The 14,601-nt window shown below is 36.0% G+C and overlaps 1 protein-coding gene across 1 annotated transcript in view; it reads left to right on the top strand.

Moving 5' to 3' along the window:
• Positions 1-14,601, top strand: part of LYST (lysosomal trafficking regulator) — a 169,229-nt gene that overhangs the window by 104,203 nt on the left and 50,425 nt on the right. Inside the window, exons 31-38 of the mRNA XM_064594601.1 lie at positions 222-428; positions 5,949-6,125; positions 6,674-6,750; positions 6,896-7,084; positions 9,411-9,556; positions 9,644-9,740; positions 10,676-10,737; positions 12,163-12,218. Coding sequence (XP_064450671.1) covers positions 222-428; positions 5,949-6,125; positions 6,674-6,750; positions 6,896-7,084; positions 9,411-9,556; positions 9,644-9,740; positions 10,676-10,737; positions 12,163-12,218 — 1,011 coding nt within the window. The remainder of the gene's footprint in view (positions 1-221; positions 429-5,948; positions 6,126-6,673; positions 6,751-6,895; positions 7,085-9,410; positions 9,557-9,643; positions 9,741-10,675; positions 10,738-12,162; positions 12,219-14,601) is intronic.

A 14,601-nucleotide genomic window follows, 5' to 3' on the forward strand; every position in this document is an offset into this window, starting at 1 on the left:
TGGATTGTTTCAACCTCTTGGCTATTTTGAACAATGCTGCTATCAACGTTGGTGTATGTCTATCTTTTTTAACCACCCTAATTTAACCATTCTAATTTCTACTACTAAAAAAACAATCTACAATAAAACATGTCCCATGATCTTCTTTGGGGCTGTGTAGAGAGGTTAGTGTATTATTGCTTGAGAAGTCGGATCCTAATTCATTCCTGTTCTGATTGAAGGGTTCAAGTAAAACCAGTGGTTCCAAGCAGCAGTGGCCTAAAATCTTATGGTCTTGTAAGGAAACCTTCCGAATGCAGCTTGGCAGACTCCTAGTGCACATTTTGTCACCAGCGCACTCTTCTCAAGAGAGAAAGCAAATTTTCGAAATAGTTCGTGAACCGAATCATCAGGAAATACTACGAGACTGTCTTAGCCCATCCCTGCAAGTAAGTATCTCAACACTTCAAAAGTAGAAAGTAGTGGTGAAGTGTAAAATTGAACAAAACAAGAACTGAAGATAAACTGTATTTTCATGCCAAACATCCTAAACATAGTTTTCTTACCAAACAAATACCTCCTGAGGTCCTTCTTCAGATGCTCCATACCAGACTCAAATTGACCTCTTTGTTTATTTCCCATTCCATCTTCCAGTGCTGAGATTAAGAATTCTGTATCTGAGCTCTTATAAGATCCTTTGTAGTTTTTACTAAATCTTCAAGTGTTTTCTTTTTTAAAAGCATTATATTATCCATAAAACATCTAAATTGAGTAGCTCAAACAGTAGTACATATGATATTTTTTTATGTTCATATGATATATTTTTAAAAATGCTTATAGTAAGTTAAAATTTTTAAAAATGTGTTGATCATTTGGAATGATCAAAATCAAAATACTTAAAAGAATTTCAGAGTCTATAAATTCTAACACTTAAAGAGTGATAGATGGAGAGTTTAAATGGAACAATCAGTTTAAAGAGCTGTTTAGCAGTTTCTTATAAAATTAAACACACACTTAACCTGTGACCCTAAAATTCCAGTTTTAAGTATTTACCTAAGAGAAATTAAACATATGTCCATAAAAAGACTTGTACAGGAATATCCGTGTCAGCCTTTTTGCTAATAGCCAAAAACTGGAAATAACCCAAATGTCAATCAACAAGAGAATGTATAACCAAATTGTGATATATATTTATGTAATAGACTATTATACAGCAATAAAAGGAAATAGACTATTGATACACCTACCATTATGGATGAAGTTCAGAAACATTGTGTTAGTGGGGCACCTGCGTGGCTCAGTCATTAAGCATCTGCCTTCGGCTCAGGTCATGATCCCAGGGTCCTGGGATCGAGCCCCGCATCGGGCTCCCCGCTTGGCGGGAAGCCTGCTTCTCCCTCTCTCACTCCCCCTGCTTGTGTTCCCTCTCTCGCTGTGTCTCTCTCTCTGTCAAATAAATAAATAAAATCTTAGGGCGCCTGGGTGGCTCAGTTGGTTGGGCGACTGCCTTCGGCTCGGGTCATGATCCTGGAGTCCCAGGATCGAGTCCCACATCAGGCTCCCTGCTCGGCGGGGAGTCTGCTTCTCCTTCTGACCCTCCTCCCTCTCATGCTCTCTGTCTCTCATTGTCTCTCTCGCAAATAAATAAAATCTTAAAAAAAAAAAAAAATCTTAAAAAAAACCCCAAAACATTGTGTTAGCAAAAGGAACAACCAAACACAAAAGAGCACACATTCTGTGATTCTATTCATATGAAGTTGAAGAACAGGCAGAATTAAGACATGGTGATAGAATTCAGGACAGTAGTTGTGTCCATGAGGAAGGGGGAAGCGAGAAGGTGAATTGAATGGAAAGGGGCATTAGGAAACTTTCTGGGGCAATAAAAATGTACTTTATCTTATTTGGGATAGTGGTAAAATGGATGTATACAGTTGTCAAAACTCAGAAATGAACACTTAATATCTGTATGCTTTACTGTATGTACATTATACCCCTATAAATACAGTAATAGGTGATATACACAGACAGGCATCCCTTTTAATACCTGGGAAACTCAGATATATTAAGAACCAAAGGGTTATAGTTTTGAAGTGATGCTCTCTCTACTATTAAGATTCTCTCAGGTGCCCTCAGGGCATTGTCTTCCCTCTCCCAAAGCAGAAGCATGTCCAGCCCACAGTCTCCTGTGGAGAATTTGAAGGGATGTTCTTTCCTGCCTTTATTCTCAGCAGAGTTGCCATCCACCAAAACCCAGCCTGGTGTTGACAGTCCTCTTTTCCCCACACCAACTTTCTTCTCCGTTATTCCCATTTCGTCGGTGGTATCTATACAGAGTTCAACTTGAAATATGGGATCCATGGTTGAATTTTCCTCTCCCTTAAATTCATGTCATTGCCAAAACCAGTCATTTATTTTGTGTCTTTAACTGTTTTCTACCTGCCCCACCCTAGTTCAGACTTTCGCCCCTGTGCTCAGATCACTACAATAACCTCCTCTCTACCTCAAAACCACATTACTGTGCCTGGTTTTTTTAAGTTTATTATAGAGACTTTCAAAGATACCTAAAAGTTGGGAGAAAGCAAACAAGGACCCACATGACCATTACCCAGGTTTAATTTTTCTTTGCAGTGTTTTGAAATAAATGTCGGGTATCAAATCATTTTACCTGTAAATCCTTTACCTGTCCACATCTCTGACTGATAAAGACTTCTACAAAATTTGTCACACTCAATAATGACAGCAGTTCTCTATTGTCACCTAATACGCAGTGTGTAAACTTTCCCAATTGTCTTATAAGTTTTGTAATAGTTGCTTGGTTCTGGATCCAAATAAGGCCCACACATTGCATTTGTTTGATGTATGCTAAATCTTTTTAATCCCTGGCAAGTACCCTCCCCAGCCATTTTTTAAATGTCATCTACTTATTGATGAAACTGGGTCTTTTGTTCTATAGGATTTCCCACATTCTGGATTTAGCTGATCATATGCCTATGGCTCTAGGTTTCAAGGCTTACTAGATTCCAGTTCCTGGTTTCATATCTGGTTCTGTGTTTGTTTTTTTAAAAGACTACTTTATTAAGAGTGCTTTGCATTTTCTGTTACAGCATAGCAGGAGACAGAGATGTCTAGTTGCCCTGCTTTTTGAGACAATATCAGCCTGATCCATTCGTTTTAAAGTTCACCCTCAACCTTTAACCTAATAGTTTTAGCTGCCGCTGATGATAGTTGCCAAGATCTACTTTTTTCATTAGGAATTGCAAAATAGTGATTTCTTAGAGTTTCTCATTCCACCAGCATCTATTGCTCTGATTCTTCTGTAGGAAGAATATTCCCTTATCAACTATTTGACTACCCTAAAATATAGTCTGTATGGGAAAGGCAATGCTTGTTTCTTTTCCCTGCTTATTAGAATAATGAGTTGGTGCCCTAGCAACCTCCAATTTTTGTATTCATCTTTATTTTTGAGGTGTCATTATGAATTCAGCTATTTTTTTTACAAAAGTAGTTTCAAACCTTTGCAGTTATTATTCCATTTCATATTCAAATTAACACCTATATAGATTCAAATTGTTACATTCCTTTAACATAGCCTTTTTAATTTTTAACAAGTTAATATGATTAACTTCTTTGCTTTCTGGAACAGAAGAACATCCCAGGTTTATCTTGCACATCCTTCCCAGATCTGGAACCAGACTTTTTCCCCCAAGAAGCCCCTGTTTCCTTTTCATGAGAGAATGGTATTTAGAAATTACAAATCTAAGGACTAGGAACACTCATTTCTACTCAGTTGTCATTTCTTTTTTGCATTCATCCCTAATGACACCTTTTCTAGTCCCAGGAACTACGATCAATAAAGTATAGGTCAGATGTTGAGATGAGATTCTAGAAACAACTTCAGTGTCTAAGAAAATCATGTGCTTTTTGGATATTCAGGATGAATAAGAACATTTTTTATAGCTTTTCAAGATCATTTTTAGAATGTCACTGAATACTAAACTATTTTTAGATTATATCAAGAGCATTACCTTTAAGACACACATGTGAAAATAGTCTAGTCATTTACTATTTTTCTTTATTTGCCAACTCTTCAGGCCTTTTACTCACAGAGTGTCTGTTCATTTTTCTCTTTTGGTCAGGAAGCAGCTGTCTCCTGACTAATTTAAAATGTGGCATTAAAATGAGCTTTGCTATTTTCATCATTGCATATGTTCATCTTATGCTTTTGGGAAATGACATGATGTGATTCCGTGTGTTCATTTAAATATCACCCAAAATGTAAGAGCTTCCAAATTCATTTGTTGACATTTAATACTATTCACAGTTTAAAATGTCATAAAGCCAGGGACGCCTGGGTGGCTCAGTTGGTTAAGCGACTGCCTTCGGCTCAGGTCATGATCCTGGAGTCCTGGGATCAAGTCCCGCATCGGGCTCCCTGCTCAGCAGGGAGTCTGCTTCTCCCTCTGACCCTCCCCTCTCTCATGTGCGCACTCTCTCTCACTCATTCTCTCTCTCTCAAATAAATAAAATCTTAAAAATAAATAAATAAATAAAATGTCATAAAGCCCAGTGCAGTGGTATTTGTATCAATGCAAATTTTTAAAAAGTAAAATTCTGCATGTTTCACTTGTTGGCATAATTAATGTTTAAATAATACATAGCATACACATAACAATTAGGTCTAAGATCTATTGCATGGAAGGGCCACTTAAAAAATCATGAATCAAAGTTTGGTTTAGGTTTCCTCTATGAAAGACAGTTGTCATTACCTTAAGTAACATTCTGATTTTGGTTACAGGGCAGTTCTAAGACTGGCCTAATCCAGACCTTCTCTAGACATGCTCACAGAACTGGTGCCGACATCTCACTGGTTTTGGAGTTTTTCACCTTTAGTTCTCCCTAAGGAGTAATGATTGCTTACAAGCTAATCCAAAGAAAGGGCTTTGTTCTGGAAGTTTCACCAACGTCTGTTCTACCAAGCAGAAATCAAAGGAGAAAGAATAAAAAGCATAATTCTCCTACCTGGAAGGTTTAAAGGGAAGTTTCCCTTCCAGTTCATTTTTTCTATGAGAAGAGCTAAGAATTTTTTTCCTTTATCCCAAGCTTATTTCCTGTATTCCTTTAGCAAGTCTTCTCCAAAAATTTTTCCCCAAAAGCTTACTTGCTTGCTTTTCTTTTCCTTCTCTTCTTACTTTCCTTCCTTTTTCTTTTTTATTTTACCTTTTACAATGAAAATTTTCAAATATAATAAGAAAAATAGAGAATAGTATAACGAGTACCATATAGCCATCACCTAGAGTTAACGGTTGTTAATACTTTTATCATATTGGCATCATTTCTTTTTTGAAGTATTTTAAAGCAAATTACAGAAATCTCTTTCAAAAAACATTGTCATACGTATCCATAACATTATTTTACCTAACAAAATTAGCTTACACCCTAATGTCATCATATTTCCAATGCAAAATTAAATTTTTTCAATTGTTCCCAAAATGTTCCTTTTAGCTGCTTTATTCAAACCAGATCCCACCAAATAAATCTAGTGATATAATTTAACTTAATTACTGTTAAATAATGTAAGTGTAAGAAATAAAAATTCTTTATGACTTAAAAAATTTGTATTATGTTACGTTAATCACCATACATTACATCATTAGTTTTTGATGTAGTGTTTCATGATTCATTGTTTACGTGTAACACCCAGTGCTCCATGCAGTATGTGCCCTCCTTAATACCCATCACCAGGCTAACCCATCCCCCCACCCCCCTCCCCTCTAGAACCCTCAGTTTGTTTCTCAGAGTCCATAGTCTCTCATGGTTTGTCTCCCCCTTCAATCCCCCCCCCCTTCCTTTTTCTCTTCCTGCTATCTTCTTTTTTTTTTTTTTTTAACATATAATGTATTATTTGTTTCAGAGGTACAGGTCTGCGAATCAACAGTCTTACACAAAAAAATTGTTTCTTTTTCTTAAAGCATGGAGCCAAGTTAGTTTTGTATTTGTCAGAGCTGATACATAATCACCAAGACGAATTGACTAAGGAAGAACTAGACACAGCGGAACTGCTCATGAGTGCTTTAAAACTATGTGGGCAGAAGTGCGTCCCTCCCAGTGCAACAACAAAAGCAGACCTTATTAAAATGATCAAAGAGGTGAGTCAGTGAAATCATAAGACACAGTTTTCTTAGGAGATCCCACTGAATGTAATTAAAGAATGATTGAAAGAAATCTTTTTATTATAGAATATCATCGATGATAAATTTGAAATGATTTTTTTTTACTTTATATTGCTTTTTTACTATGAGAGAACAAATAGGCTTATTGTAAGAGCATTTTATTCATTATTGTCATCCTTATCCGTTATCAGTAGCTTTCAGTGAAGGCCAGATTTTTATAGTGACAAACAAGTTGAAGCATCAGCCTTGAAGCAAAATAAGGAAGCAAGCGATTATGCAAACCCCTTAGGTTTGCCACCCCAGTTAACTATTCTCCCCTCACTTCTGTGCCCCAAACTCTGTACAAACAAAGGGGAATTATAACGTTATTTAAGTGGTTATTGTATTTTAACATTCTGGTGTCTTGGGGACAGTATTTTTTTCCTTTGTTAACTTGGTTTTAAAGTTAGTTTGTTGGCCTTGGTGCCAATGTTAAATGATAAATAATGTGTTTTATACTACATATTATTATCCAAATCTTTTAGGAACAAAAGAAATATGAAACTGAAGAAGGTACAAATAAAGCCACCTGGCAGAAAACGGTTAATAATAATCAACAAAGGTAGGTTTTTATATATTCTAAAAATCATGCCTTTTTTAATTTATTCGACTTCACACATACTTTCAGTTTTACAGTATCATGCTTTTGTATCTGTTTAACAGCCCACTTAGGCTTAACTTATGGGCTATCTTGTTTGTTGACTTAGTCTCTTTCAGCGTCTGGACTCAAAATCAAAGGATATATCTAAAATCGCTGCAGACATCACCCAGGCAGTGTCTCTCTCCCAAGGAATTGAGAGAAAAAAGGTGATCCAACATATCAGAGGAATGTATAAAGTAGATCTGAGTGCCAGTAGACACTGGCAGGAACTTATTCAACAGTTGACGCATGATAGGTAAGCAAAGTGGGAGAACATTTCAGGTTGTCCAGCATTACTGTTTAATATTTTAATGTGAAACACTATTTCCATTTCATAATAAAGATTCATAACATTATTTCATTAGTTCAAATATTTGTTGTTTAATCACTTGTGATTTATTTCATCTTCAATAATCCTATAAGAATCTTTTTTTAAACTCTTGGGGGTAAGGGAGGGAATAATGAGAAAGAGAGGCATTAGCTCTTCCAAATAATAAAATCTATATATTGGCTTTAATTTTAAAATATAATCTTTGCAGAAGAATAGAGAAATCACTGAAACAGGATAGTTGGGAAATAGATCTTTTTCAAGATAAGACTTTAATAATAAAATTTAAAGGATGCATCACAGATAATGAAAAGAGGAAAATTAAGGTATTATTCTCTAAATTTGGTTAAGAGAACTGATTAGCATGACTTGGTGATAAAATGCACTAAACATTAGACACTAAAGGAAATTCCAGGTGAACAAAAGAATTAAACTCATAAAGTTTATAAAGTAGAAGAAAACAGGGTATTTATCAACTCTGTGATAGATGGTTAACTTTCTAAGCTCAAACACCATAGAAGAAACTACCAAGAAGAAATAAATGGATTTGAGCTGTAATTTTTTCCAGTGTATTTAACAACTATAACAACAACAAAACATGAAAATTTATTTTCAGCAAATATAGCAAAAAGTCATGCCAACTTAAAAGTAAAATGTAAGATCCCAAAAGTTTGAGCAAACGATATGAATACACTCTTCCACATAAGACAGATAAATTAATAAACAGGAAAATATTCAATATGGATAGAGTCTAATTTGATTTTTTAAAACCTTTAAATATCATATTTTGCCTTTTATATTATACATACCCACAGCAGGAAGAAATGTAACCTAGTCCATGGTCAGAGGTTCGATGGCATTGTATGCTCTGACAGCATATGTCAGGAATCCTATAAACATTTTATTTCTAGCTCCAGTTATCCTATTTTAGTGATTCTCTCCTAAGGAAAATGTTTCAAATATAGAAAGGCAATAAACATAAAGGTTTTCATCTCTGCATTATTTATACTAGTGAATGAACTGAAAACAAATATATACTAATGGTAATAGGGTTAAATACATTATAATGTTCCCACACAGTGCATTAGTCAGCCATTTTCAGTGATGATAATAAAGATTAAAATATGTCCAGTGAAAGAAGAAAGGATATAGAAATGTTTATACATAATAATTATAACTACAGTTTTAAAAAATGAAAGAAAATAATCTCTACCAGTAATTGGTATGTTTAGAGTAGTAGGATTCAAGGTGGTTTTTTTTTTCTCTTATCTATTTCTAAAAATATATTCAATATAGTTCTACTGTTTTCTTTCATTTAAAATATGAACTTATTTTTGGGGTGCCTGGGTGGCTCAGTTGGTTAAGCGTCTGCCTTCGGCCCAGGTCATGATCACAGGGTCCTGGGATCGAGCCCCACATTGGGCTCCCTACTCAGTGGAGTGTCTGCTTTTCCCTCTCCCTTTCCTTGATTGTTCTCTCTCTCTCTCTCACTCAAATAAATAAATAAAATTTTCTAAAAAAAATAAAATAAAACATGAACTTAATTTAAAACATTTTAAGAAATGTGGGTGGTACTACAAAAATGAACTAATTTTATTTATTACATTAAATAGTAGACAAGATGAGAAATATAGAAACTTAACTTGGAAAGTGGATTTTTTTCTTTATCAGGCCATACTAAGTCCAATCAATGTATTGCTAAAGCATACATGTTGCTAAAGCATTCAGAGTGGTACATGTTGCTAAAGCATTCAGAGTAGTCATGATATATCTTTTTAAAAATTTAGTAGGTACAAGAAACTGGTGGCAGAGCATGCCTCCAGGCAGGGAACCAGAAGACTGGGGTTCAGGAGCAGATGGACACTTATTTTTTTTTTTTAAGATTTTATTTATTTATTTGAGAGAGAGAGAGAGAGAAACAGCATGAGAGGGGAGAGGGTCAGAGGGAGAAGCAGGTTCCCCGCTGAGCCGGGAGCCCGATGTGGGACTCTATCCCAGGACTCCGGGATCATGACCTGAGCCAAAGGCAGTTGCTTAACAAACTGAGCCACCCAGGCGCCCCTGGACACTTATTTTTTATCTTATTTTATTGTACTATGTGTATGCATTCCCTAGTCCAATTACATAAGCAGTTGGGGTTTTTTAATTGAATAGATCGATTTTGATTTCCTTATTCAAGTTCTATAATGATTTTATTTAAAGTTATAAGTACTACAGATTGCCCCTTAAAACATTCTTTTATTTTCACTTGCAGAGCAGCCTGGTATGACGCCCTCTACTATCCAACTTCATGGCAGTTGGATCCAACAGAAGGGCCAAATCGAGAGAGGAGGCGTTTACAGAGATGTTACTTAACTATTCCAAATAAGTATCTCCTTTGGGATAGACAGAAGTCAGAAGGTAATAATGACTTCTTGATGCAACATACAAATGTAGCACATAACTGTGATCATTACAGAAAGACAATATATATTTTTTCCTCAACAGATGTGGTCAAACCACCACTCTCTTTCCTATTTGAAGATAAAACCCATTCTTCTTTCTCTTCGACTGTAAAAGACAAAGCTGCAAGTGAGTCTATAAGGTAAGTGTGAATCTGTAAGATGTTCTCACTTTTGTTGAAGGAGTTAAGAGTTTACTAGTTTATTGTAGTGTTTATGTAATATTTATTTCAGATAATGCTATGGTTTTAGGAAAGGTCCTACACATGGCTCAAGAGAGGACAAGGTTGAATGACCAAAATCCAAAAGGAAAAGACATTTTTGATAGCGAGGATCCACTGGGCTTCAGGCATTGTGCTCTGGCCCTTATCTGCATGCATCTATTTTTGTAGTTTGTGGAACAGATAGCACCGCTGGTCGTGTCTGCAAGAAGCAATCTAGTGCAGTGATTAAAGGTTCATATTTTAGTTCCTTGTCTTACTAGCTATCTGATCTTGGGCAAGTTACTTAGCCTCTCTGTGTCAGTGTCCATATCTGTGACACGAGGAAGATAATAATACCCGAAGTATCAGCATATGGTTGAGTATCAAATAGCTGTTGATAGTATTATCATTGTTATGGTGGTGGCAGTTATTATCATGCCCATTTAATAGGTGAAAAACTGAGACTTGAAGAAGGTGAGTGACTTGACAAAAGAGTAGATCTTTTCTGAGTCTAAATCCCCTGTTCTTCCTGGAATACAAGGATTCTTTCAGGTCTTTGAAAATACCAGAGGCATGATCCAATGTTTGCTTAATTACTAGAAAATATAAAATACTGAAGTTTCTTTTAAAAAATTGAATCCCTATATTCTATATACATGGCATAGGAGGTATGAGCCTTCTCTAAAAATTTTATTTTCTCCTCTACTAGAGCATTAAAACTTGAGATAATATTTTCATGTGGGTTTAGACAAGACATCTCATACTTTTGAAACTCTAGTCTGCTGTGCTAAAATCTTTTACTAGATAAAGCTTATACTGTACTCTCTAAAATTGGTCAAAACATTTAATCAGTGATTTTAAATATGTTTTGACAGAGTGAATCGAAGATGTATCAGCGTTGCACCATCTAGAGAGACAGCTGGTGAATTGTTATTAGGTAAGTCATATTTTGAAGAGTTTTACACATACTCACCCTGTCTTACTTTATTCTTAGATAATTTGAAGGATTGTTTGATGTACTACCATTGAATCAGATGAACTTTCTCTAACACAACATAGGTGATTTTGCCCTAACGTTGTATATAGTGCTTATGACTCACAAATGTGAAGAAATGACAATCTTATTTTCTAAAAAGCACATGAACAGCATTTTAATTTTTATAAAGTCGACTTTCCTCATAAGTATACATTTTTATATTTAATCATTCCTTTTACTCTATATCAATTTTGAATTTTAAAGTGAAGAATTACTGGAATACTAAGAAATATATCCACCTTGAGATAGTTCATAATTTATATTCCCTGTTGTGCTTCTGAGAGAAAGGCCAAGGCTGTCCATCCCTGCATATCCATATAATTACATTTAGTGAGAAATTTTTTCCTCAAGATATGAAGGAATAAGGTTGCACCACTTGGTCTCTGTTCCCTTAAAGAACCAATTTGTATGCTGTAGGCCAGTTCTTCTTGAAGCATGGTCCCCAAATCCAGAGCATCAGCATCACATGGGAACTACTTAGAAATGCACATTCTTGGGCTACAGCCCAGACCTATTGAGTCTGAAACTCCGTAGGATGGGACCCAGCAATCTGCATTTTGGTGAGCCCTCCAGCAATTCTGATGCACCCTCAAATTTGAGAGTCCCTGCTATAGGCTAAACCTACAGCCTCCAAGGCTCAAGATGCAGAGCTTCAAACTTGTCAGGACTGAGCCCCATAGTCATGAGGATGGAGAGAGTACCTTTCTCTGAGCCAACAGTGCTCAGTGTTCAAGGCTGACCACCATGCAGTGCAGAGCCCCAGAGAAACTCCTACCATTTAGATACATGGTGTAGAGACATGTGTTAACACAGCCAGCCTATAAAGTAGGAGAAATTGGGGGCTATCTTTTAAGGTCTACTCTGCTCTATAGAGTGTTTAAATAAAAATAATTAAGGATTCCTCTTTTGCTAGAAAATTTGTTTACAAGTTGACTTCAGCTAATATGTGAAAAAAATAAAGCAAATTAATATGCTAGTAATATAAAAAGAGTATAGGTAACAATAAATGGCCAGCTTTTTTTTAAGCACTGAGTGCCAGGTGCTAGTAATAAGCATTTTACATATATTCTAATTCAATTCTCACAGTAACCCTGTGAAATAAAGTCCTCCCTCCACCCCTTTTTTTATTAAGGAGATTAAGACACAAAGAAGCAACTTGCCCAAGATCTCATGGATACTATTAAAAGATATTTACTGAGTGACAGGAACTGTTTCTGGGTGCTGGGATTTAAATTCAGGCCAACTGACTCCAGAGGTAATATTTGTAATCACATATGGTAATAGTGCACATATATTTTTAAACTCATATCCAGTTACTTTCTATAGGTAAATGTGGAATGTATTTTGTGGAAGATAATGCTTCTGATACAGTTGAAAGTTCGGTGAGTAGAGGCTTAAGTTTGCACTTACATAAATCTAGACAAATTCCAAAAATGTATAACTTTAGTTAACCAGAGAGCAGGTAGAACTAGAAGAGTTCATGTATTGTCATTCTGTGTATAGATTGGTCTTAATTCCAAACTTTTTCTTTTAAAGATACTTTTAAAAAGAAGACCCTACCATCTCCTCTGTCTTACAGTCTGATCTCCTAACAGTATTATGAGTCAAATTCCAAAGTGCTCCTGTTAAAGCAAACAAGCAAAGGGGAAAAAAGTAAGAGAGAGAGAGAGAGAAAGTAAGAAACAGACTCTTAATTATAGAGAACAAACTGATGGTTGTCAGAGGGCAGGTGGGTAGAGGATGGGTTAAATAGGTGACGGGGATTAAGGAGGGCACTTGTGATGAGCACTGGGTGATGTAGGGAACTGCTGAATCATTATATTGTACACCTATAACATGTGTAACACAGTATGTTAACTAACTAGAATTAAAATTAAAACTTTAAAAAGTATAAAAATGAAAAAATGAAAGAAAAGTGCTCCTGTTATGTTAATTTATTTAATTTATTCTTTTTATCACCATTCCTCAGTGGCAACAAATAACTACTTCTTAACCACTCCCAGTTCACTATCAGGTACACTTACCTTCACAAAGAAAGGAAAATGTTGTGTAATAGAATAACTTAAGTAATCCTGATATTCACACACCTTAGTACCATAATTTTTATTCTACTGGAAGTACTGATACTAATCAGAAAATAACAAAAGTGACTCTTAATTCACATCTTTTGTATCGCAAGACTTTTTGTCCATCTGAATTAGCTTGTATCATTAAAATATTGTTTTGAGATCCCTATAATAAGAGAAATAAGGTTTTTTGTTTCAGAAAGTTCTAAAACCAGGAATTGCTAAGGATATACTAAATAAGATTACATGTCGTTTAATAATGAATACATAGCTGATTTCAAAAACAAATGAGCTAAAATATAAAATTTTGTTGTGAAACAGATAATATGAAAAAAATCATGAAAATATTTAATATAGCCCCCAAAATTGGGTAGGTATTCTTTCATATGATTTATCTAGCAATTGCCACAGTACTTATCCCAGCTAGTAAAAGTATGGTTACATTATTTTTCAAGATGTCTCGTTTTAACAACCAAGGAATTTAATAGTTGATATATAAGCCAACGTTTTTCTGGATCCAAAAGATGCCATTTTCCCCCTTTAAAACTCTCCCTAAAGGGGGCACCTGGGTGGCTCAGATGGTTGAGCGTCTGCCTTCGGCTCAGGTCATGATCCCAGGGTCCTGGGATCGAGCCCCACATCTGGCTCCTGGCTCAGCAAGGAGTCTGCTTCTCCCTCTCCCTCTGCCTCTCTCCCTGCTCATGCTCTCTCTCTGTATCTCTGTGTCTCAAATGAATAAATAAAATCTTAAAAAAAAAAACTCTCCTTAAAGTACTCTTGTTTTTTTATTATTATTGTTATGTTAATCACCACACATTACATCATTAGTTTTTGATGTAGTGTTCCATGATTCATTGTTTGCGTATAACACCCAGTGCTCCATGCAGAACGTGCCCTCTTTAATACCCATCACCAGGCTAACCCATTCCCCACCTCCCTCCCCTCTAAAACCCTCAGTTTGTTTTCAGAGTCCGTAGTCTCTCATGGTTTGTCTCCCCCTCCGATTTCCCCTGCTTCATTCTTCCCCTCCTGCTATCTTCTTTTTTTTTTTAAACATATAATGTATTATTTGTTTCAGAGGTACAGGTCTGTGATTCAACAGTCTTACACAATTCACAGCGCTCACCATAATACATACCCTCCCCAGTGTCTATCACCCAGCCACCCCATCCCTCCCATCCCCCACCACTCTAGCAACCCTCAGTTTGTTTCCTGAGATTAAGAATTCCCATCATATTAGTGAGGGTCATATGATACATGTCTTTCTCTGATTGACTTATTTCACTCAGCATAATACCCTCCAGTTCCATCCACGTCGTTGCAAATGGCAAGATTTCATTTCTTTTGATGGCTGCATAATATTCCATTGTGTATATATATACCGCATCTTCTTTATCCATTCATCTATCAATGGACATCGTGGCTCTTTCCACAGTTTGGGTATTGTGGACATTGCTGCTATAAACATCGGGGTGCATGTACCCTTTTGGATCCCTACTTTTGTATCTTTGGGGTAAATACCCAGTAGTACAATTGCTGGATCGTATGGTAGCTCTATTTTCAACTTCTTGAGGAACCTCCATACTGTTTTCCAGAGTGGCTGCACCAGCTTGCATTCCCACCAACAGTGTAGGAGGGTTCCCCTTTCTCCGCATCCCCGCCAACATCTGTCGTTTCCTGCCTTGTTAATTTTAGCCAT

The sequence above is a fragment of the Mirounga angustirostris genome, unplaced genomic scaffold, assembly GCF_029215605.1.
Source record: "Mirounga angustirostris isolate CCGP_5_RB_7025 unplaced genomic scaffold, mMirAng1.0.hap1 SCAF_6, whole genome shotgun sequence".
Taxonomy (NCBI): domain Eukaryota; kingdom Metazoa; phylum Chordata; class Mammalia; order Carnivora; family Phocidae; genus Mirounga; species Mirounga angustirostris.